This window comes from Temnothorax longispinosus, chromosome 7, assembly GCF_030848805.1.
Source record: "Temnothorax longispinosus isolate EJ_2023e chromosome 7, Tlon_JGU_v1, whole genome shotgun sequence".
Taxonomy (NCBI): domain Eukaryota; kingdom Metazoa; phylum Arthropoda; class Insecta; order Hymenoptera; family Formicidae; genus Temnothorax; species Temnothorax longispinosus.
This window is the reverse complement of record NC_092364.1, coordinates 11,127,995-11,152,259: the sequence shown is the minus strand read 5'-3', so window position 1 is coordinate 11,152,259 and position 24,265 is coordinate 11,127,995. Positions and strand designations below refer to the sequence as shown.

General features: G+C 43.1%; 2 protein-coding genes and 1 pseudogene across 2 annotated transcripts in view; all 3 read right to left on the bottom strand.

Moving 5' to 3' along the window:
* Window positions 1-7,432: 7,432 nt before the first annotated feature.
* On the bottom strand, window positions 7,433-10,080 carry LOC139815603 (uncharacterized). Its single transcript, XM_071782616.1, has one exon. The coding sequence runs from the start codon at window positions 8,434-8,436 to the stop codon at window positions 7,681-7,683; it is 756 nt and encodes a 251-aa protein (XP_071638717.1). The 5' UTR covers window positions 8,437-10,080; the 3' UTR covers window positions 7,433-7,680.
* A 135-nt stretch (window positions 10,081-10,215) lies between these two features.
* On the bottom strand, window positions 10,216-11,981 carry LOC139815602 (uncharacterized; annotated as a pseudogene).
* Window positions 11,982-13,222: 1,241 nt separating this feature from the next.
* LOC139816936 (sodium-coupled monocarboxylate transporter 1) overlaps window positions 13,223-24,265 on the bottom strand; it is a gene marked incomplete at its 5' end in the record, with an annotated part of 160,977 nt that continues 149,934 nt past the window's right edge. Inside the window, 2 exons of the mRNA XM_071784767.1 lie at window positions 13,223-18,054; window positions 20,927-21,131. Coding sequence (XP_071640868.1) covers window positions 17,974-18,054; window positions 20,927-21,131 — 286 coding nt within the window. The remainder of the gene's footprint in view (window positions 18,055-20,926; window positions 21,132-24,265) is intronic.

The following is a 24,265-nucleotide window of genomic DNA, read 5'->3' as shown; positions in this document are numbered from 1 at the left end:
TCGACAAAATGCTCGGTTGTTCTCGTCGTCGAGGACATCTCTAATGAATATAGCCTCTGGATAGGTTGTACGAGCTCGCCGGCTGCAGTCTTTACTTTGACTACCCTTATAACTCCGTCTCGGCCAGGGAATACTTTAACTACTTGTGCTAACGGCCAATCCAATCGTTTCAGGTTATCTTGTCCTAACAGAACGATATCTCCTTTTTTGACTGAAGCGTAATTTCTCTTGGTTATGCGTTGAGATAGTTGTCCCAAATACTCTGAACGAAAACGCTTCCGTAGGTCGTCTCGCAAGTTCTGACGATAACGCATCCTCAAATTAACATCTAGTTTGTCTAAATCAGGTACTTCACTTTGAGAAGTTTCTTGTAAAAACATCATCGGTGTCAGCGGTTTCAGTTGCGTTGGGTCATTTGCTACATACATTAAGAGACGTGAGTTGATAATAGCCTCACAATCGCACAAAATTGTGTTCATTTCTTTATAAGACAAACAAGCCTTCCTAAGTGTTTTTTTGAAAAGGTCTTTTATTATCCTTACTAAACACTTGCATCATCCTCCCCACTAGGGAGCCGAAGGAAGATTCAGACGCCAATCTATCTTCTGCACCAACCTGAACTGTTGGATCCTGCTCCAGTCGATCTTGCAGAGTAAGTTACGAGTTCCAACAAAATTCGTTCCGTTGTCCGTATATACTATTAAGGTCTTCGTGCGACGAATCTACGCAGGGCTTGCATAAAGGCTTCAGTAGAAAGGGATGTGGCTTTTGTGACTTTCTTAAAAAAACAGAGGTCCTATATAATCAATTCTTGTGACTTTAAATACATTGGTTTTTTTTACAAGTTCATTCAGTAGACTGCCAGGAACGGTATCCAACTTGTGAATTCTGTGTCGCTTGCATATTATATAGTTATTTATTACCGCCCACACAGCTTTTCTGCAAGTAAGAATCCAAAACCTCTCTCGTAAGTTACTCATGGTGATCTGAACTCCTGCTTTAGTTGTTGATGTTTATCCTCGATTAATTTGTAACGATGCACCCCCTGAAACTGCATCGTTCCGGCATGAATACCCCGCCGAGACCGCCCGGCCGACCACCTAGGAAGTCCGCGAACGGACTTACCGCGGCGACCGCCTCGACGCGCCGAGCATGCCAAAGGCGACCGAAGACCGCCGAACACGGTCGCGGCGTCGGGACGCCGTAATCACCGATCGTTCCGCCGCACCGTCTCGGCGCTCGCGATTGCCGTCGCTACCCCCGCCACTCCGTAACGCCGTCGCGACGCGTATATAAGCCGGGCGTCGTAAACACGTTTTGCGATTCCTGATCATCCGTCTCACCGACCGCACCGATTCTGAGTTCCCGCACCAAGCCAGTCCGAAAGAAGGTAGAGCGCCTCTGGCCTACTCTGTCATCGCCGAGTGCGTCTCGACAAACGACCAGCTTTCCTGATCATCCGGTTATCCAAAGCCAGTCCGAAAGAAGGTAGAGCGCCTCTGGCATTCTCTGTCTTCGCCAAGTGTGTCTCGGCAAACAATCAGCTTCATCCACAAGGCTATCCGAACGAGGGCAGAGCGCTTCTCGCCGGATAACGCCCTGTCTCTCGACGCTTGCAGTCGGCCTCCACCGAACGCTTCTCGGTGGCCGGACTCGCGCCGTTTTCTTCGATCTAGCCGCTCGTAGCCTCCGCCGAGCGCTTCTCGGTGGTCGACCTCGCGCTAGAGCGATCCTTACGCCACCGGGTGAAATCTCCGATTCTCTGTATATTGCCGCTGACGTAACCGCGTCCGCAAACTCCGCGACTCTCTCTGTATATCACCGCTATCGTAACTGCGTCCGCGAGCTCCGCGATTCTCTGTATATCGTCGCCATCGCAACTGCGTCCGCAAACTCCGCGATTCTCTGGTATCACCGCCACCCTCTGTATATACCGCCGCTATCGTACCCGCACCCGCGAATTTTTGTACATATCTATCGACGCCGCGAGCACGCCAGTGTAATTACGCTTAATTGAATAAACTTTGTTACGTTTCACGTTTTAACCAAGTCTTGTGTTTTCCTCCGCGCCTACTCCGAACCCTGACCAGCCGCGAGCTAGATCCGCGCCTTGGAAGCTAGGTTGTTTCATGGCGCCCGAACAGGGACACGACCAAAAAGATAAGACGCATGACGCGGGAAAAATGAAGGAATATTACTATAAGCTTAATAAAGCCGACTTGATAACCGAACTAAACTCGCTCGGGCTCGACACCCAGGGCACTATCGACGATCTGCGCCGCCGTTTAAATCAATTTATCGACGCCAATCCCGAGAAGTTCCAGGCGAACGCGACCGACAACTTCGCGCTCACTCTGACCGTACCCACTACAACACCGATATCCCCCGTAACAGTAATTCCGGCCGACCGCCCGATGAACCCCGCTCCCCCCACCACCAAGATAATGAATCAAATGCGAAAATGGGACCTACACTTCGACGGGAAAGACCCATGGGCATTCTTAGAACGGATTGACAAACTTCGCGCCGCATACGCATTCTCGGATAACCACTGGCTCCGCGGGCTGCCCGAACTCCTGAAAGGGCATGGTGCCGGAACAACCGCGACGGATGGCTATCATGGGGGTATTTCATCTCGTAATACCCGTTAGTCGTAATACCCGAGGGCATATTTAACGTTTTTTTGACGTTTTTTTTTCGACGCTACTCCTCGCCCGCGTTCGTGCGGGCCGAGATACAGCCCTCGTCTATATTTGTACGGAGCGAGATAAAGTCCGCGACCTTTCACGGCGCGATTGTGACGTTGCATCTCTTCCAGCTGACGCCGCGCGGCTTTGTTATCGTTCACGGCCTTTACGACTCCCGCCGCTCCGCCGGCCAGAGAACCGAGAACTCCCAACAACGGTAGGATCGGCAATACGCCGCCTCGTTTCGCTGTCGAAAGTATCCGTTTTTTCGTTAGCTTTTTTTTCTTCACCGTTTTCGATTTTTTCAAGCCCATTCCGAGCTTCGTCTTAGTCTTCATGGTTGCCCAGACGGCTGTAGCGGCAGCTCTCTCTCTGAGAGTCGAATCTCTCGCGGTAATGCGTTTTCGCGCTTCCGCAGCAAGTATCTCGTCCGCCGCGTGTCTCTCGGTGAGATCGCGGTTACGCAAATAGGCTATGTCGTGCTCGCGACACGCCGCGTCCAATGGATTAATACCTTGATCGCCTCTCGCCAATTGTTCTTGTAAACGTGTTCCCGGACCGCAAAATTGATAGCTGGGATGTGTAATTCGAACGGAAGTGCGTTTATCGCGCGATTTAACAGGCCTCCACCATTTTTTTTTGTTGACATTCGCAATCCTTTATCATTGGCGCGGGACCGTCGACGTGCGTTTGCTGCCACGGTTGATTGTAATGTTCGTAACAGCAACGATATGTCTGAACCTCCAAATCCGCCCTTATATGTTCCGGAAGCTTGTCCCACACGTAGTGGACGTGATCGCCGCACGTTTGCAGCAGAACGGTTTTCGGCACAAATTGCAGCTGTCCGGCGCTCAAGTCGCGAATATCGGAAGGTCTTGACAGTAGAACAAACATTTTTGCTACTGAACGATTCGCGGTTCCCCTCGCCTATAAATAGGCGTTCGAGTCAGCTAGAAAGTCGGCAGTGTGGAAAAAAATGAGATTCGTGCGACCACCGTTGGCGATTCGCGTGACGAACTGCGACGACAGATCGCGGTTGATGGGAGGCAACGCGGAGAAGCGCAGATACGGCACGATGCTGCCGGATTGGATTACCGGATACTATACGCGCGATCATTTGCGGCCCTTCGATTTGCGGTAAAACCAACGTTCTGATTAGCTTGCTGGAAAGTCCGCACGGTGTACGTTTCGAAAACGTGTACGTGTACTCGAAATCGCTGCAACAACCGAAATATCGATATCTGGAGAATTTATTGACATCGATCGACGAAATCTACATTACGTTCTCCAAAAACAGTGACGTCATTCCATCGAGCAACGCGCGTCCAAACTCGATCTTTGTCTTCGATGACGTAGCGTGCGATAAGCAAGACGCTGTGAGAGAGTATTTCTCAATGGGCAGGCACTCGAGCGTCGACTCCTTCTATCTCTGTCAGACGCACGCAAGAATACCTAAACATCTGATACGTGACAACGCGAATCTGCTGATCCTGTTCAAACAGGATGGTACCAATTTGAAACACGTGTACAACGATCACGTGAAAACCGACATGTCGTACGATGAATTTTGCGCGTTGTGCCACGATTGTTGGCAACAAAAGTATGGATTCGTAGTGATAGACAAGGACAGCGCGCTTTCGAACGGTCGATATAGAAAAGGATTAACGTGTTCGCGATACCGTAAAAGCGATCAGTCGTTGCCGATACCTCGTCGGAGGTGAAACGTTAGCGTTACAGAAAAAGATCGACACTCTGCTTTTTTTCCGCGATGGCTGCGATCGACGGGAGCGAGAATATTCGCGAACGCGAGAAGCGAGAAGGTCGTGAAAGAGATTGCGAAGACGAGTAATTCGCATCGCAAGAAATTTCGCGCTTTGAAGACCGGTAAGATCGAGAAGGACATTGAGTTGGACACGCACTTTAAACCTCTCATCGGGCCGTTGAAAAAGATCGTTGACAACTCGAGCTTGATCGCGGTGAAAAAAGAGGAGCCGACGGAGAGCGACGCTGACGCGAAAATCGAACCGCTATCCGTTCAACAGCGCGGGGAGGAGGAGGAGGATGCTACACCGAAGAAAAAAAAGAAACGATTAGACTCCTGGTCGGATCTGTCATCGACACCGTGTAAATCTGATCAAACGAAACGATCGATAGTACTACCGATAACCTCTACACCGATAACCTAACCTCTACATTGATAACCTCTACACCGATGCGAACCGTGCAACGTACAAGTCCCGAATTTCTTGGAACCGCGAATGTTTTCGAAACCACGGATGACTCGATCGGGACGACCGTTCATAATTGGTTGCAAACGTCGGAGGGTCGAAAATGGTTTATAGAATTGTTGGAAGATCACTTGGGTCCACTGAGCCGAATTTACATCGCAGAGGTTTTGGGCGCCATTCTAACAATAGACATAGTGTACGGCGTTTATCTCGGCAATAATGAACTGATGCTCAGTAATAAACGTTTTGACGTGGACAAAGCGGATAACATTTATGTCGACGGCGTACGATACGCCGGCACACCCGGTATTTATGAGTTGATCTTCAAGAAAATACCCGATGACAAGCTCTACACGGAGGACGATAAGATTAAGTACAGGAGCATACTGTTGGCAACGAGTGCTCATAAATTCAAACACGATCCTCACGAGCGAGTAAAGGGCAACATGGGATACAAGTATCAATATGTAATCTCACCATTGATGTCGACCGGATCCAAGAAGAAAAAATCCGGAAAGGGATTATTCGCGCCTCACGCGATGGCGCTAACCGACAATAAGATCGACTACGTGCACTGGGATGACCCCAACGAGCTGGTAAATCGTCTGCGATTGCTCGACGCTTCGCGTCAAGCTGGCAACAATGCCCACGACAACGAGATCATGTCGATCATCGAGGAACTTCGCGAAGCCGGGCTTATTATAAATTAAACGGTGCGACGACAATCCGTTCAATCAGCGTCGAAATGCCGATCAACAAATTTGGATTGTTCGAGCACAGCGGAGACGCGACGAATGCCATTTCGTATCATCGGTGGAGCGGATTAATGAGAAATTTTGTGCGCAATAACGCTCTGTGTCGCGCCGCCACGGACTTTGACGCAAGGTCGCGCAAGATTCGTCGCGTAGCGCAACCTGAGACTGACGGTGACGCGGTTAACAAACTATACGTTGATCAATTCTTTAAAATGTTGAACAATCAACGAAAAGAATCAGACGAGAAGCTGACTGCGTTCGAGAAAGATCTGCAAGCGTTACGAACTGCGATAAACAAGCTTCGACGTGCGAATATCGTTGAATCAGACGCGACAACGAACAACAATGGACAAACGGTTCAGCAGAAACGACTATCGAAAGGCGGCGAGTGAAGAGAAGCAACGGTTCATTAACGACGGCGAGGAACAGCAACGAACAATTCGAGAACGGTTGTCGGACGGCTGTCTAATGGTTCAAGAACGGTTGTCGGACGGTTATCGAACGGTTCAAAAACAGCTCAGAAACGATTACGAGCGGTTTAGAAACAGCTGCGAACTATGCGGAGACAGGAAAGACTACAAACGGCTAAAGAACGTCGACGACGACGACGACGACGATGAGTTGTAAGAACCAGTTAACTGACGACGACGAACGACAACGAACGATTCAGGAACGATTGTCGAACGGCTGTCGAACGATTCACGAATGGTTCAGAAGCGGTTACGAACTGTTCAGAAGCGGTGATGAACTGTTCAGAAACTGCTACGAACGATGCACTAGAAGCAGAAACGGCGACAACGAAACATGAGACCGTTAAAATCGACCGATGCGGATAAAAATATCGAAAAGCGACGGTTGGTGGACGAATTGCACGCACCGGCAAGAAGAAATTTTCCCCGCAGACACGTCATAGTACGAGGGTACGACGACCTGTGGCAGGCTGACATCGTCGAGATGCGTCCGTACTCGCGTTTCAACGGAGGCTACCACTACATACTCATCGTTATCAATGTGTTGAGCAAGTACGCGTGGGCCGTGCCGCTCAAAGGTAAAGGCGGCAGCGAGACAGCCGACGCTATCGCTGAGATAATTCGACGCAGCGGGAGGTGCTCTAGTAATCTACAAACCGACATGGGGAAGGAATTTTACAACACCGACGTGCAACGTCTCGTGAGAAAACACGACATCAATCATTATTCCACGTATTCGGTGTTGAAGGCGTCGGTCATCGAGCGATTCAATCGTACGTTAAAGAACAACATGTGGAAGATGTTTACGCTTAACGGAAATTACAAGTGGGTCGACGCGTTGCCGCGACTCGTGTCGGATTACAACGCGCGCAAGCATCGAAGCATCGGCATGCGACCCGTCGACGTTACCCCCGCGAAAGCCAAAAGACTCTTGGCTACGGTGTACAGCGCGATAAAGATCGCGGGTCCGGCAAAATTCAAAGTGGGTGACTTGGTGCGCGTTAGCAAATACAAAACAATTTTCGAGAAGGGCTACACACCGAATTGGACCACCAAGGTGTTTACGATTGTTAAAGTGCAGCGTACCAATCCCGTAACCTATCTACTCGAGGACTATCGCGGAAAATCCGTCGCTGGGGCGTTCTACGAGCACGAGTTGCATCGCGCGACTTATCCGGACGTGTATCTCATGGAGAAAGTACTGCGCAAGAGCAGGTGATGAGGTTTACGTTAAATGGCTGAGATCCGATGGATCGCACAACTCATGGATACACAAGAACAATGTTATTTAATTCGTGCAAACTGTATTTTTATTCTTAACATAAAAAAATGCAATATGTAATACATGTAAAATGTTTGAAATATGAAATACATATAAAGTACGTAAAAAATATGAAATAGGTACACATGTGTAATATCTTTATTAATATTTTTTCCAATACTGTAATATAATACTCACAATACGTTACGTTTTACTATTACATACATATACTAATGCATACGTTATACTATTACATACATGCATACATACATACATACGTTACAAAGGTATTCGGTAATGTCCCCACGGTAACGTATCGGTCGAATTTGGTATAACGTATCGTTTATCGTCGTACGGACTCAGAGCGATTTTTGTTTCGGACACGGTGTACACCTCGTGCAACTTTGATCGTATACAGGATTGCCGTCGCGTCATTTCAATTTCGTCTCGCAGACATCTCGTGTAATCGTCGAACGTTATAGTACGCGCTACGACGTTGCTCTTGACACCTTTCGCTTTTTTACAGTCTTTTTTACCATCCACTCTCAACGCGTACATTTTCGCCCTGAGTCCGACGAATTCGGTCATGATCGCACCGTTATTCTCGTCCTTCATCAAGCCCGGCACTTTTTTGTTCTCGAGCGTTATACCGTACGCGTTGTCGATCGCGTAATTGCTTGTGTCGAATCTAGCGATATCGCGTTTCACGTTTTCGTACACATCCTCGCACTTGATGTGGTATATAAGGCTGTCCGTATCGGTGTACATAATTCTACACATGTCGCCATACAGGGGAGACATGTACTCGTGATGAAATTCGTACAAACAGACTTTCGATACGTCGAGAATGCACATGCCGACGTAAATAGGTTTGTCAAATTTAACTTTGAGTTTTTGCAGTTCAACGGCTATCAGATTTTCCGAAAACACGCTCCTGCTGTGAAAATTTGGTTTCGAGATCAGTGCCTCCGCGTTGTATCGTCCGTCCCACTTTGTCAGTAATTTTACGTCGACGTGATTTCGAACGTTCTCCATTGTTTTCCCGAAAACCGCGCTTCATTCATCAATTTATATAAATTTTTCTCAAAATCGTTCTTGGCCAGTGTTCTAAATTTCGTATTGAGCTCGATGTAAGTGCGGAGCCACGTAGATTGAGCGAATTGCAATACGCGATGTATCTTTATGACGCGAAGGCCATGGCGCGTGCACTGCTGTAGGTTGCGATAATGGATGACGTAACGCTTCTTATCGTACAGCGTGGCGAGAAGTTTGTCCTGCCGTTTGCCGGGCGGTTTATCGCGCGGCGGACAGAACGGTAGGTCAGCGTGCGCGTCGTGTATATTCTGCGGATACTCTAGATCGACTTCGAGAATATAACCCATGGGTGAATCCGAACCGATCGCGCTAAAGTCGAAATTCTAAACGTCTTTGACCCATCGAAAATCTGCGTAGGGCAGTGGCTGACATCGCCCAGCCGTACAAGTTGTTTACATCGAAATACATCAGGTATGAGGATGGTTTCGATGAATCGTACGACTGCATGTACTTGTTGTTGGCCCGCGCGTATCTGTTTGAACATTGACTCAGACCACCGCGTATATGTACCGCGTTCGATGAACATAACCATGTCAATGTCGGTGAGCAGTTCGAAATTTACGTGAGTATGTTTCAACATGGCGTCCCATGTGAAACCTGGCAAAGTGTAGTAGTACGCGGGATCGAGCCCGTAACTCGCTATACAACTGTCGCGGAAATTTTCAAAAACGTCGGCCAATAAGACATCGATCTTTAGATACAGATCGCTGTATTCGCCCAAGGTTCGAACGGAGAACCGTCGCCAGACGTTCGCGGCGCGCTCGTAATCGCTCTCGGATACGGTGTCACCGGTCAAGGAACTGTAAAACGATTCGCGCGGTGGTAAACACGTGTCCTCCAACTTGTCCACACAATCCACGTATTCGTACGGAAATATGCCTTTTCGCGTCAAAAGATCAAAATCCTCGGTCGATAATTGTGAAAATTGAGAACGTACAATTTTTAATTTATCTCTGCATAGAAAAAATGCTAATTTATCGAGGCTGCTACTAAAAAATTTATACGAATCGATAAACCGTAATTTTATGTCGCTTCGCTCTGATTTTTTTTGCGGTATCTTTAACGTGTTTCGTGAACGAAATGTATTTTTCTTTCGTGATTGGAAGTAACTCTACGTGTCCTTTGTACGCTGTAGCTATTTCCGTGATAATAAAATGCGCGTTGTAACCCAATAAATTATGAAAAATTATTGGAATGTAATGCGAATCTGTGTAATTTAGATTACAGTTGGAATGCGCGGGACCTCTATAACGACCGGTCTGATGACAATGATCGCGTACTCGCACGTCGTCTGGCTCGAACGGTTTTTCGCAAATGTGGCAATGCGTCGCGCTGTAAAATATCTCCCGCTCGTCTCGCGTTAATTCCGTCATGCGAACATTACCGGATAAGATAGTCTTTACGTCGTGTGCTAAACGTCTTAGTTCCTCGGCGAACCACGCGACGCAATCCTTATCGCGACGAAACCGATACGCGGATAACGAGTCGTCGTACGAGCACCGCACGTAATATCCTATGCTAAATACCCAATGATGTTGAGACGTGTATGTGGACGTTGTCGAATCCGCATCCGTCTTCTCGAGGGTACATTCCAGGTCGGCGTACACGACGAACGGAACTCGTTTCTTCCTGCTGTGATTTTTGAAACTCAGCCACTTGTCGTTCTCGCTCGGTAGTCGAATGGCACAGTTGTTTATCTCTCGGCAGTCTATTCCGTGGGCTTCCAATTTCTCGCTCGATCTAAAATAATGTAAACAACTGCAAAAGAAAAACACATTTTTTTTAATTTTTTATATTAAAAATATTTTATAATTTTATTAAAAAAGAATATAGGTACTCACCGATCGCAAAAGTATTTCCGACCATCATGCCTGCTCAATTGCGAGCTAACGAGATAGATTTTTTATCCACGCGAAATGTCCCACGTTGTCGTCTCGCGGGTCCTGCACGTACAGCAAATTGACGTGCTTTTCTCTCTTCAGGTCGGTAAGCCGTATCGGGAGAACGTTCGGCGTCTTCTCTCCCTCGATGGCATACACATTGATGGATATATCGTTGAGTCGTTCAAACTTTTTAATCTGTTTCAAAGTCATTGGAAACTCAATGCCTTGTAAATTTAATACTGTTGTGTAATGTCGGTACGAGGATTCCCGTTCTGAATTTCTTTCGGCTGGATGTAAAGCAGCCACCACTGACCACGCGAAACACGCATTGTCCATCGAATGCACGTTGATCACCGCTTTTTTCGATTAAATTTTCTCAGGTAAATTGATGTAACATCCCGCGTGCAAAGGATTGTATTTGTTCACGTTTACAGTCAAATTGAGTATACGCGACAACGCCCACCCGCTGTCGCGTTCCTGAAACTCTTCAAGACGCGATAAAGTAGGCTCGATAACGTGTCGCTCGTACCACTCGCGCAGATCGGACGCACGAAAAAGTTCACAGTTTCCCGTGCTGACACTTTTGTTCGCACGTTTGTCACCCGTCACAAACTCGCCGTTGAACACAGTGTTTATCTTTACACTTGCGTGTCTTTGCATGACGTTCCGCACACGATCGAGCACGATGACTTCAGCGTCTTCGAGAAATTTTTGCGGTTCGATGTAATTGATATTTATCACCGCACCGGTCAATACACGGCTTTCGAACGCGGCATCGATCTCTCGCCAAACGAGGCTTTCCGCGTTATCGTCATTACTAGTGCCCGCCGCGTACTCACCACCAATATGTACGAACTGTCTCTGTAATAGAGTCTTCGCACCTTCGAGTCGCGCGATTCTTGCCACTAAAGATTGTCTGTTTACGCGGCTCTCATCTGTGATTGAGAGCCGCGGACGTTTGGAACGACAGTCTTCTTCGAGCTGCTCAATAAATTCCTCGCATCGCCCTGTCCATGCAAAATATTCGTCCAAGGTAGCGATTTGGTCGGATCGTTCCAACAGGTCGCGTTCCGTTTTATCGAGATGTTCCATGTTTTTTTTTATTTTTTTGTTCATTGTTACAAAAAAATGTTTTCTTTATACCGCCCACTTGACACAAAAACCTTCACCCTCGAATATGTACGTTCGCGTCGCGAAAACTAGCCAAAGACTGATCCGCAAGATGTGGATCCATAATCATCCTGGCGACAATGGATGCTATGCGTTTGTATAATTATCGTTAGACATATTTTGTTTATACATTCCAGCAGCTGGACATCGGCGCTCGCTTTTTGTAATATGCCGCGCCATAACCGAATACCGCCTGCGACGGTTAAATCGTAATCGGCAGCGGCTCTTCCTAGAAAAAACATGAAGAGGACTCCGCAACGGTTAAATCGTCGCCGGTGACAAATTTTATCAATTGTTTACCTCGACTATTTTATCTTTAAACCGTCGTCGGACCATCGGCGCTCGCTTTTGTAGTGTGAGACGCCGTAACCGAATGATGGCTCGCATGTTCTAGAAGGGTGAGATCATTGCAGAGTCAAGTGTCTAACTCGCTATTTTGTTTATATTTGCCGATAAAATTCCAGCAGCCGAACGGCGCCCGTGCCGCCCGTTAGCCTTTGTAATACCCCCGCGCCGGGAACGCAGACCCCCCCCCCCGGACACCGTCGGCCTAGAACGCGGACACCTATCCCCCCCCTCGGCCTAGAACGCGGACACCTACCCTCCCCCGCGGACCACTCTCGGCGTAGAACGTGGATACCTACCCCCCCCGGCCTGAAACGCGAACCCTACCTCCCCCCCGCGGACCACCCTCGGCGTAGAACGCGGACACCCCCCTCTCGGCGGTACTCCTTGTCAACGATATGTTTATCAATATTTAATAAACAACATGTCCCGACACGCTCGCCGACCCCCCCCCCAGAACCCTTTGCTGGGAACGCAGGTCCCCCCCAACACCCCCTCGCCCGCGGTACCCCTCCCCGCCCCTCACTCCCCTCAGATCCCCGAGTTAGAACTGTCAAAACACCTCCTACTCGGTGCGACGTGTCATATAACGAATAATAAAAGTTTTTTTTCACAGAGAGAGTGTCCGACGTGTCATTGGCGGACGAATAACGAGCAAAGGTGACGGGTTTCGGCGACGGAATAGTCATAGGTGTAAATGACAATGGCAAGCCCGTGAAAATAACCTTGAAGGATGTCTTGTATGTTCCTGAGTTCGAGGGAGGACTTCTTGCGGTGAGTCGAATGGCAAAAAAAGGATTCTCTATAAATTTTGATGAATTTGACTGCAGGATCCAAAACGCGGCTGGAAATGTAATAGCTGTTGGCGAAAGACTCAGAAATTTATACCGACTGAAGATATCGAACCAGTCCCTGAAAGCTGTCGGTAATCATCACGAACGATGTCAGCATACGTGGTGTGACCGGACGGAGGGTTTTTACCGACACACTCGGTGTGAGATTTGTTATCATCGGTCGCCACTCGATTTTATTCACGAGAAATCGAGAAAGATTTATTTATCGTGCACTGACCCTTCGCTGGACCTCGCTATGTCCCTCCTTTCCTGCTTCAAGCCCGCCCGCTGGGACTGTGGACCCTCGCTGGACCTTGCTTTGTGGACCGTCTCTGGGACCGCAGTAGCGTACCACTGGATTCGTCGCCCCTCTGGACCTTCGCTGGACCGCGTCTGGATCGTCCTTCGCCGGGTCGGGTAGCTCCGACAGGTAGGAATTACGGGAACGGGTGAGTCTTTCGCGTGGTGAGTCGGGCAAATAATTATGATCGTAAGTTATAGTTAATTAAACAATTTATTCTTCCCGTTTCTTTACAGGTACTCCGATCGGTTCCTCCCGGACTTGGACTATTGCCGCCCGCGTACAAACGTGAGTATAATTCGTGTCCCTATCAGATTTTACAATTCTCTTTTACGCCCGTGTTCTCTGATATCGCGAAACGGAGTCCTCGTCCTCCGGCTTTTCTGCCCTTTTATAGTCGAGCTCGTTTCCCTACTCTTGCCCTGGCCCCGGCCAACTATCACGTACCCGCCGCATGTGGCCTTTGTACTATCGTTGTTTTGGCTCTCGCTCGCTTCCGCGTTCCAATTGTAATTGCTCGCACCTGTTCCCTGCGTACAATAGATTCGGTGTACATTTCTTAGTTTTTCGGTGTTTTCGCCGTTCGCGAATTCGCATAGAAACACGTACGCTTTCTCGAAAATTCTCGCCTCGCCGTTTTCACGAATGTTCCATTTGGTTCTACCCGAAGTTTCGTTTCCTCCCCTATCGCGATTTTATTTCGGACATTCTTTCGTCATTCCGAATATTGTTTCATTATGGAAACGAAACTTCGCGTTTACAATTTTGGAGCGTTTCGCTATCACCCGTGGTGATGTTTTGGTGACGCCCTCCGCACACCTGGGTCGCCCATGATCGCTCGCGGTTTTCGGTTCGCGTTTTGCCGTTTCGCTCATCGCATGTCGACGGCCCGTCACTGTTGTCGTTTCTTTGACCCATTGGGCTACTTTAACTTGCGATACCCCGCGGGAAGCGTCCGGTTCGAGATATCGCGACCCGGTGGTCGGATAACGTCGCGGGTGGTACCGTTGTACCTTTTAGATCCCCCTGAACCCTAATCCATCGTCGCTTCTCGCGGCGGGGTTTGGGTTCGCGATTTTGCGATCCCGTAGCTCAACTGCTCTGGGGTTTGTTTTGTCGCTCTCACGGGACCCGTACGCGCGCCATTCTATCGAAAAACTCGACTGATACATCTCGGGTTCAATTGTTGGTACCCGCCAACTGATCGCGCCCCTGCGCAGGACATCACCCTTCCTTCGTCGTCCTTCGCGCCATGGAATGTGTCTCGGTCCGCCCGTATCGGCCGTTTGTATTCTCGCTATCCGGGTGATCAGTCGAGTTTATCGTTTCTGATACACCCTATATTGTCCGCGACTTTGCGCGCCGCGTAGGGTTTGTTCCGCCGCTTTTCGTGTGGGCCGGCCTTTAAGCCTAATTGACTCGTAAGCTAAAGTACGGTTGACCTAACCGAGTTCGCCACTCACTCGCGACACTCGAGTCCGCGTAATCCGTCTCGTTTTATATCCAAAGAAAATGAACCTTTGTACACCGAATAAATTGCTTTTGCCGCGAAATTACCAAAATAAATGCGTTTCATCTTAACTCGTATTAATGGTACTGCACTTGCTACCATTATGCGTAAACGTACCGCACGCACAAAGAAACGGAAAGGAAAAGAAACGGAACTTAAACTTATTTTCTATATCGGAAAATGATGTGTTGCATTTTCGCGTCACTCGCGCTGTCAATTTTGCCAATATAGACTATGCCCAATAAACATTAACTCGCGTAATAGAACTAATAGATAAACTAATAAACGATTCATTTCTAAGAATCTAAGCATCTTATAATACTAAATTGAAAGATTTTCACTGACTCAATACAAAATAAATTTGACACATATTTATCACATATTAGTTTGAAAGTAATATACATTGATTAACTTACGTTAATAAGTTCTATAATTTGCATTATAAAGAAAAGTAAACATTATTAAATAACTTGTACTATAAAGAAAATTAAATTTTATAATTTGTACTTTTAAGAAAAATAAATTTCACAATTTGTATTTTAAAGGAAATCAAATTATAGAACATGCGTCTGTAACATTCAATGTCATATCCTTCACAAACTTATGTCAATGAATATTTTCATTGGGGTTATTAAGAATTACGAACTAAACATTAAGATACCGGCGTCTCTGTGTATATCTCGGAATTAACGCTAATTTGCAAATGAAACTTATTGCTATTAAATGCTTTTATTTCAAAAAAAAAAATTTACAGGGTTGCCTGGCGCTTCGCTTCTCGCGCGCCTTCGGCCGCTGCCTGCTCGGTGGACTCACCGCCCTCTTCCCTGATCGCCGCGAGGCCTCTTCTCGCCGCCCGCTTCTTGGGCGCCCTCCTGGCCTTTATCAAAGGCTTGGCGAGTATCACGTCATCTGTGATCACCGGCTGCTGTCGATGCTCCGTCGGGGCTGCTCCGAGCGCAGCTGACGGCTGCAGTGGCATCGGAGATTTGGACACCGGGATCCGGAAGTGATTCGAGCGATAGCTGCGAAGAACTTGGCGAGCGGATTTAACGTTACTGATTGTGGTAACCGTATCGTTTGCGAATGTTGCCTCAAGGGCAAGCTTGCTCGTATGCCTTTTTCCAAGTCGGCAGATCGAAGAACAAAATAGCCATTGGAATTAATCCACACCAATCTCTGTGGACCGATGTCAACTATCACGTTTGAAGGTAATAAATATTTCATAACCATGATCGACGATTACAGTCGTTTTACAGTCGTATATTTGCTGAAAGCGAAGTCTGAAGCAGCCAGTAAAGTGAAGCATTACGTTCGTTGGACGGAGAACTTGTTTGGACGCAAACCTACTATTATTCGATCCGTTGGCAGCGGTGAAGACATCGTCGATATAGTATGTGTCTTACTAATTATATTGAGAACATTGTTCACAGATTTGGTATGAGCGATTCGAATCCGTCAAAGATTCCGATGGATCCAGGCTATACTGTGGCGAACGGAGAGAGCAAATTGCTGCAGGACATGACGCTGTATAGAAGTCTGGTGGGAGCGCTACTCTACGTGGCAGTCAATGCTCGGCCGGATGTTGCTGTTAGCATCGGATTATTAGGCAGAAAGGTCAGCGCATCTACAAAGCTGGATTGGATGGCAGCAAAAAGAGTCATCCGTTATATATAAAGACTACAAGCTACGATTTGGACCTGGAGATGGTTGGAAGCGGGTGGGGTACTCTGACTCGGATTGGGGTGGAGATCGAATCAGCGGACGTTCAACCACAGGATATATTTTCTTCTATGGAGGTGGACCCATCGCATGGATGAGCAAAAGGCAAACTTGCGTGGCTTTATTTTCCATGGAGGCGGAGTACAACGCCCTGGCTGTGACATGCCAGGAGGCTATCTGGTTGCGGCGTTTATTTGCGGATTTGGACGAGCCACCTGATGAACCCACAACGATCAACGAAGACAACCAAAACTGTTTGAGTTTCGTAAAAGTGGAAAGAGCCAGTGGACGCGTGAAACATATTGACACGAAAGAACACTTCATTAGGGAGCTTTGTCACCGGAACCAGGTGAAATTACTATACTGTCCTACTATTGAGATGCTAGCTGATGGACTGACTAAGCCGTTGGGAGCATCAAAATTGGGATCACTCGTAAACAGGATTGGACTATCAGCTTGACGACATACCGCGGTCATTAAGGAGGAGTGTTGGGAGATTTATAATGACCGCCCTATAACTTCGAGTTGCACCTACAAGTGGCGCTGTTTCTTCCGCACTAGAGGCTGTGCTGACACCTTTACATTCATTTTAATTACCGCTAACTGAGGGCGCTATCGTATCTTTTCTGTTGTAATAGTAACTAACGTTTTCTCCTCTCTTCACTTCCGTCCTTGATCTCGCCCGTGACACATTGTAAACGTGCTCGCAATAAAGTCTTTCATATTGTACAACATATTATACCGTTTTTTTTTTGTTTCTCGGGAACTATTCTAACTCGTACCTCGTCGTGCTAAATACCTGTCACATCACTGCCCAACAGGCGTGACAACCGGGTGATCTTGGGCGAATTCGGGTCAAGCCCGAGGGCTGTTTTGTGCTCGCGCCAGGGGCGTTCGCTGTCGCGACAGCGCCCCACCGTAACGACTTTACCTTAATCCTAAACAACGATCACTTCGCGATTTTATATCCATGTGCCTGATAAACATAAAAAAGCAACATGAGCAACATACCTCTGGGGTCATTTAGCTTCAGTCTCCCCTACATAAGTTTATGTTTTACATTCTTCATTCGCTTTATATACATACATTTTTGTTTCGCCACATTATAATGTTTTCTATGTCGCAGCCGTTAGCTACACAACTTTTCAACAAACTGGAAATGGAAGTCCTCGCTAATTTTATCTTTATAAATTGCAATAAATTTGTCTTTGTTCACTTTAAACATCTGGATTTGTTTCTGGATCTGCTCTCGAATCCAGTAGTGTATTGACAAGCTAGCCCAAACGTTAAAAAGAAAAGATCGTATAAATTATAAATATATCAGTTTTTATTTTTATTAATTTAAATTTTTTTACAAAAATAAGTGCTGAATATAATCACGTAATATAATTACTTTTTTACATTCTTGTTGATATATGATAATACAATGTAAAACCAAAATATTATATATTTTTATATTATTTATTGTAGTGTGCTTAAGTAAACATATTATTCACAATAACTTATAATAATTTTTACAATATAATATACATCATATTATTAAAAATATATGGTATTGTGTACAAAACTTTGTACAAAGCTCTTTTTAATAATTCAATATGACTCTGACTTTGATACACGAATCAGTGTTATTAAACTACAAAATCCTATTCTATTTTTAACAAATTCCAAGCATTAAAGGCTAAAATTTATATTAATAACTACTTATTTATTACATCATGCCGAAGTTTCTTCTGATAATAATTTATCATCCTCATTGACAGTACAAGACGCCACCTTTTCATTTGATTTTGCAACCTAATTGTAAATAAATCGAATAATATAATTATATAAACAATATATTAAATTTTATATTATAGTAAACCCTAAATAATATATATTGTAATATAAAATACTATATTATTTAGTATAAAATGATGTTATAATATATAATATATACTTACATATATGTATACATATATATATATAACACTTATATATATATATATATATATATATATATATATATATTAATTATATATATATAATTAAATACAGGGTGTCCGAAAAATCGCCTACTCCACTTCGGGAGATGATTCGGGACCCAAAAACAAGCAAAAAAGTTCATACAAACATAGGTCCGGAAATGAGCCGTTTCCGAGTTATAGCCACTTTTATGTTCAAAAATCGTAATTTAGAATCCGCTTAACATCCCTCTTTCTTAATTATTTCTTAAATTAAAAATTTTTATTTTTAAATATCAGCTAATTCATTAAAACTTAAACGATCCATTGATGAATACGGAAAGATTAGATACAACCTAAAAGTAAGGTGTTGTTAAATAATAATTTAAAACTTATTGAAAAGCCGTGATTTACTTACTGATTTTGAATAGGCGTGAAAACAACTGATTTCAAGTAGCCGTAAAAACAACTGATTTTTTTAAAAAAAAATAATGTAATCGTATTTACAAATATTAAAAAATTGAAAAAAAAATAAAAAAATTAAAATTAAAAAAATTAAAAATATTTAAAAATAAAAATTTTTAATTTAAGAAATAATTAAGGGGTTATGCCTAGTTGGAAGTGCATGATTTTCGGGGATTTTTATAAGAAAGTCAATTTATTTTTTCTTACAACAAAAAGTTGACATCAAAAATACATATATTGAACAACATTCAAAATTTTTTTCGTTGGAAAATATTGCAAATTAAGGAAGTTACGGCCACTTTTGATTTTTCAGAGGTGTCGTGCGGTGACCACGATAACTCCAAGCCAAATCATCTGAAATCAAAAAACCAAAAAGATTCTGTTAGTATATGAATATATCTTGTTCGTGAACGAAGGGGGTTCTTTTTTTAATGAAAACTTTTTTTTTATTGAAGAAAAACGAAAAATTAAGAGCCCGAATAATTGCGTTTTTCCTTAAAACGGCCGCCATTTTGTCAAAAATTATTTTTTCAAAAAATCCTTCGTTCACGAACAAGATATATTCATATACTAACAGAATCTTTTTGGTTTTTTTATTTCAGATGATTTGGCTTGGAGTTATCGTGGTCACCGCACGATACCTCTGAAAAATCAGGAGTGGCCGTAACTTCCTTAATTTGCAATATTTTTCAACGAAAAAAATTCTGAATGTTGTTCAATATATGTACTTTTGATGTCAACTTTTTGTTGTAAGAAAAAATAAATAGACTTTCTTATAAAAATCCCCGAAAATCATGCACTTCTAACTAGGCATGACCCCTTAAGAAAGAGGGATGCCAAGCAGATTCTAAATTACGATTTTTGAACATAAAAGTGGCTATAACTCGGAAACGGCCCATTTCCGGACCTATGTTTGTATGAACTTTTTTGCTTGTTTTTAGGTCCCGAATCACCTCCCGAAGTGGAGTAGGCGATTTTTCGGACACCCTGTATATACCGGGTGTCTCAGACCACCCGTATCACCCGATTTATTCGTAAACGCAACATTTTAGAGAAAAATGTTCCAGACCAAAGTTGTATGGTTTCAAGGGGTACATAAGATGGTGTCATTAGTTTTACCTTAAATAGTTGCTTAAATAGTTGCTTAAAGGTCACGTAAAGGTCACCTTCAATTTTTTAAATAGAACCACCTACTTTTTATTGCATATTCTTGTAGCTTATTTCGAGGGCTTTCCAAAACACTATAAGAAAGTATTTTTTATTAAGAACTTTTGGAATTATAAAGCTTGAAAGTTCTAGTATTTTGACATAAAATACAAAATATCTTGTAAAACATCAAGTTTTCGGTAATGTTACCTTAATACTTTTATGCACAGAATAATGAGACGAATCAATTGGTATAAAAAAAGCATAGTTCCTTTAAGAAAAAATATGTAATTTGCAACACGCATCTGCATACTTTTTCTTAAAAGCAACTATGTCTTTTTTTCATATCAATTGATTCGTCTCATTATTCTGTGCATAAAAGTATTAAGGTAACATTACCGAAAACTTGATGTTTTACAAGATATTTTGTATTTTATGTCAAAATACTAGAACTTTCAAGCTTTATAATTCCAAAAGTTCTTAATGAAAAAATACTTTCTTATAGTGTTTTGGAAAGCCCTCGAAATAAGCTACAAGAATATGCAATAAAAAGTAGGTAGTTCTATTTAAAAAATTGAAGGTGACCTTTACGTGACCTTCAAGCAACTATTTAAGGTGAAACTAATGACACCATCTTACGTACCCCTTGAAACCATACAACTTTGGTCTGAAACATTTTTTTCTAAAATGTTGCGTTTACGAATAAATTGGGTAATACGGGTGGTCTGAGACACCCGGTATATATATAATACAATACGAGGGTTGTTTGATAAGTTTGGTAAAAAACATTTTTTTTAAGAAAAAAAAACGTTTTTTTATTCTTTTTTCATTTTTGTGGCAACTGCTAAATCTCTCGCTTCAAACAATTGCCAAACGTGAATAACGCGTCACTTCTAGTTGAAATTTGGCCTAGGTCAAACAGAGTGGAACTTTCCATCACGTCATTAAATAGGTTGTAACACCATCTCATACACCAAACTTATCAAACCACTTTTGTATATATAATTTAATAATTAAATTATTAATTTTTTACAACAAAATAAGATGTTATCTAATCAAGAAAGATGAATTTAACTAAAAAATAAAAAATTAATTTAATAAAAAAATAATAAAACCTTGACTTGATGAAGTTCTTCAGACGCAACATCTTTTCTTGAAGTCTTTAAATATTTTCTTACAAATGGTGCTACGAGCATCGGATCTAATTTTTCAACATCTTCGGAAGTAATTAGAGTTACGATGAGACTAACACTCATAGTCACTAAGGCACCAGTCATAGTATACCAAAGGTAACTGAGACGGTATAATGCCCATGGCTCCCTATTAAATATAATAATTATTATTATATTATTCAACAAAAAATAAACTTTTGAAACGCTCAAAATTGTGCCATTTTTAAATCTTCGAAAGTCGCTAACAAATCATTACAAGAAAAATATTTAAAAAATATTTTAAAGCTTGAAATTTATAGTTTAATATACTTGCGATCGTTTTTGACCATTTTTTATTTGCATAACTCTAAAAAAAATACCCAGATAGACATATGTCGGCATATTGTCCGTACAGTAAGGAAATTTGAAAATTGGAAGTTGCTGCATAGATATTCAAAAATACGTCCTCATAAGACATGAATGTTATCAGCAAATGAAAGAGATCTTCTCATGCTGTAAAAATTGCAGCAATATGCTGCTCATTTTGCCAGAAACAGAGCGCAATTAAGTGGACATTACTGAAGCAATAAGAAGTTGCAATAACATATGTTGACTAAAATTATGCAGGGCAGTGTGGTCTAGTAGTAGAGCGCCAGACTCATAATCTGATGAAACCAGGTTCGAGAGTCCACTTGAACCACGTAAACATGGAATTTTAATATTACGAAAGCTGCGCCCCTCGCGCGAGAAATTGACTCTCGTATGGAGAAAACTGAGCTTCGTCTATTCGGAAGAGACGTTAAATCGTTGGTCTAAAAAAGGTTAAGTGTAGAAATGAGGATATATAGTGGTGAATGAAAATTGTAACCCCAAGGGATTGATTAAAAACCTACTAAAATTATGTAATAAATAATATTAACAATATTAAAATAACATTATGTTAAAATAATAAATATAATTAAAAAATTGTAATCTATTGCGTGAATAATTAACTTAATTTGTCGGGAACGACTGCGGACAATCAGAGGATGATCAAAGCACTAAACGCTCCCAAGCCATGTGCGTACAGCCACGCGCTTGCCTGAAAAAATCCATTCTCTCTTAGCCGGTCATCCATCTGAGTAGTAACCCACGCCTCACGTTGTTTGATTTTTGATGATTGAAGGCTAGTGATGATCCTCTGACTCTGACGCTTCTTTCTTACTTATACTTGTATATAACACATCTTTATAGTGTTCAAAAATCGAAGTAACAAAATGACAGTATAATGCCAGCATTTTGTGTAGAGAGTGGTCCCATACCGACCGGTCGTACCATACCAACCCCCCCCATGTTTCTCACAGATGATGCTGCCGGCCGAACTGACAGTGGCGGGACTGGAACGCTCTTATAATATTGACAACTTGGTCGTAGGTTATCTATACTTCTCATTTTATTGTAAGGTTTTCGCGTCCTATTGTGTTTTGACAACAGTGGAATTCATTTCTGAGCTACACGGTACTTCAATTAGTAGTGCTTATTTGTTTGCAGAAAAATCGAAAGGTAAGTTATTTTGATTACTTATAGCCTCGGTCGCCGCGTTTATAAAAATTGCGTTTATAAAAATTGCGAACATTTTGTTATAAATGTACTTTTCGACTTTTTTTCTCTGCAAATATTTGCATTATATTATTGAAGTTTATTTTAGCTGAAAACTCCGATTCAATATTTAAAATAGAAAGATTGTTTAGCTTTTCTTGACCTAATGTTGACCTAAAAGCATTTTTTACTCTCTTCAATGCCGAAAATGATCGTTCACCGCTACTGTTTGTTAAGACTAGGCAAAGATATATTCTTATTGCCACTTCGACATTTGAAAAAGTGGCTTGAATTTTATTTTCCTGTATTATTAATTTTAAATAAGATACTGGAAGTGGAATATCGGAAGGAAATTCTTCATTCTGGATAAAATATCTAAATTGAATGATTTCTTCAATAAACTCGTCCTCTAGATCGCAATTATACATTTTTACTAAATTTTTCGCGCAAACTCTTAGTTGATCATTTCCAAATTCAGAATGAAGTTGTAGCTTACTTAGAAATCCAAATGTTTCCGAATAATAATAACTAAGTAAGGCTCTATAATGTAAAAGAAAAGACCTTAAACGGGCAATAAGAGCACAAGCGTGTCGTTAAAACGCTAAACTTTATTATCAACAGTCAAAATTAACGAAGTCAATTAACGAACGAACGTTTCGACCCTTCTTTGGGGTCCTCCTCAGCGTAAATCATACATATAAAAATTAACGTCGCAAACATACATACAGATTCTACCGCCGTAAACAACAAATCATCGCTGGTCAGTTCGATGTGCACTCCGACACGTTCCAGAATATCGTCGCATAGAAGTTTCCTGGTTGGAGCGCCAGGAAATTTTCAAACGGATGTAATGTCTTTGTCATTGTGACGCAACGCCTGTGGACAAATTCGGAGTGCCGTCCTCTCTCAATATTCATACAGGAACAACACAATAGATAACAAAAAGATATCAAACAAGGTAACTCACAGGTTTGACATACTGGACGATAGTCAAGTCGCAACGCCACGTCAATCAATTGCAGGAATCGGTGTGTCTCAGAGAGTTCACACAGAGAATGGCACGCTTGCCTTATACAAGATATCGACGGCATAAAGAAGCGGGGGGAAAAGGTCACGCGTAATATAAAACAAGTCCACGTAACAACAATAATTCTAAACTTTAACAAGTCCGTCGATAGCACTAATATATGTTTCTGGTATATCTTCAGTATCCGTCTGCAAATTTAAACCTTCTCTTTGCCTTTTTATGTAAATCATTTCTGATATTAAGCGTTTACTCAGGGACGGTTCTCGGTCTAATATTTCCACATCTTTCCAATTGAAGTCATGGTTATACTGCAATCTGTGGTCTGTTAAGACTGAATGACCCGCGCCACTCCTTCTGATATGCGAGTTATGTTCTTTAACTCTCGTTAAAAGTTGTCTCCCTGTTTGACCGACATAGGAAGCCTCACAATCATTACAATTAATTCTATACACGACATTCCTATGCGATAATCCAGGGAGAGTATCCTTGTGAACTCTGATAAATCTGTTCAATTTATTAAGACTGAAATACGAGAGCTTTATATTAAGACCCTTAAATTTTTATATTTCTCAGACAACCCAGGAACGTATGGTATCGTGAAATATGGAACTTTATTATCAATGTTCTCATCGTTAGTAACGTGTCTATCATTAAGCAAAAATCTCAAGCGCTCATGTATCGTCCCAAAAATAAATTCC

Excerpts from the sequence above, each read along its gene's own strand:
- LOC139815603 (XM_071782616.1), bottom strand. The coding sequence starts at position 8,436 with ATGGAGAACGTTCGAAATCACGTCGACGTAAAATTACTGACAAAGTGG.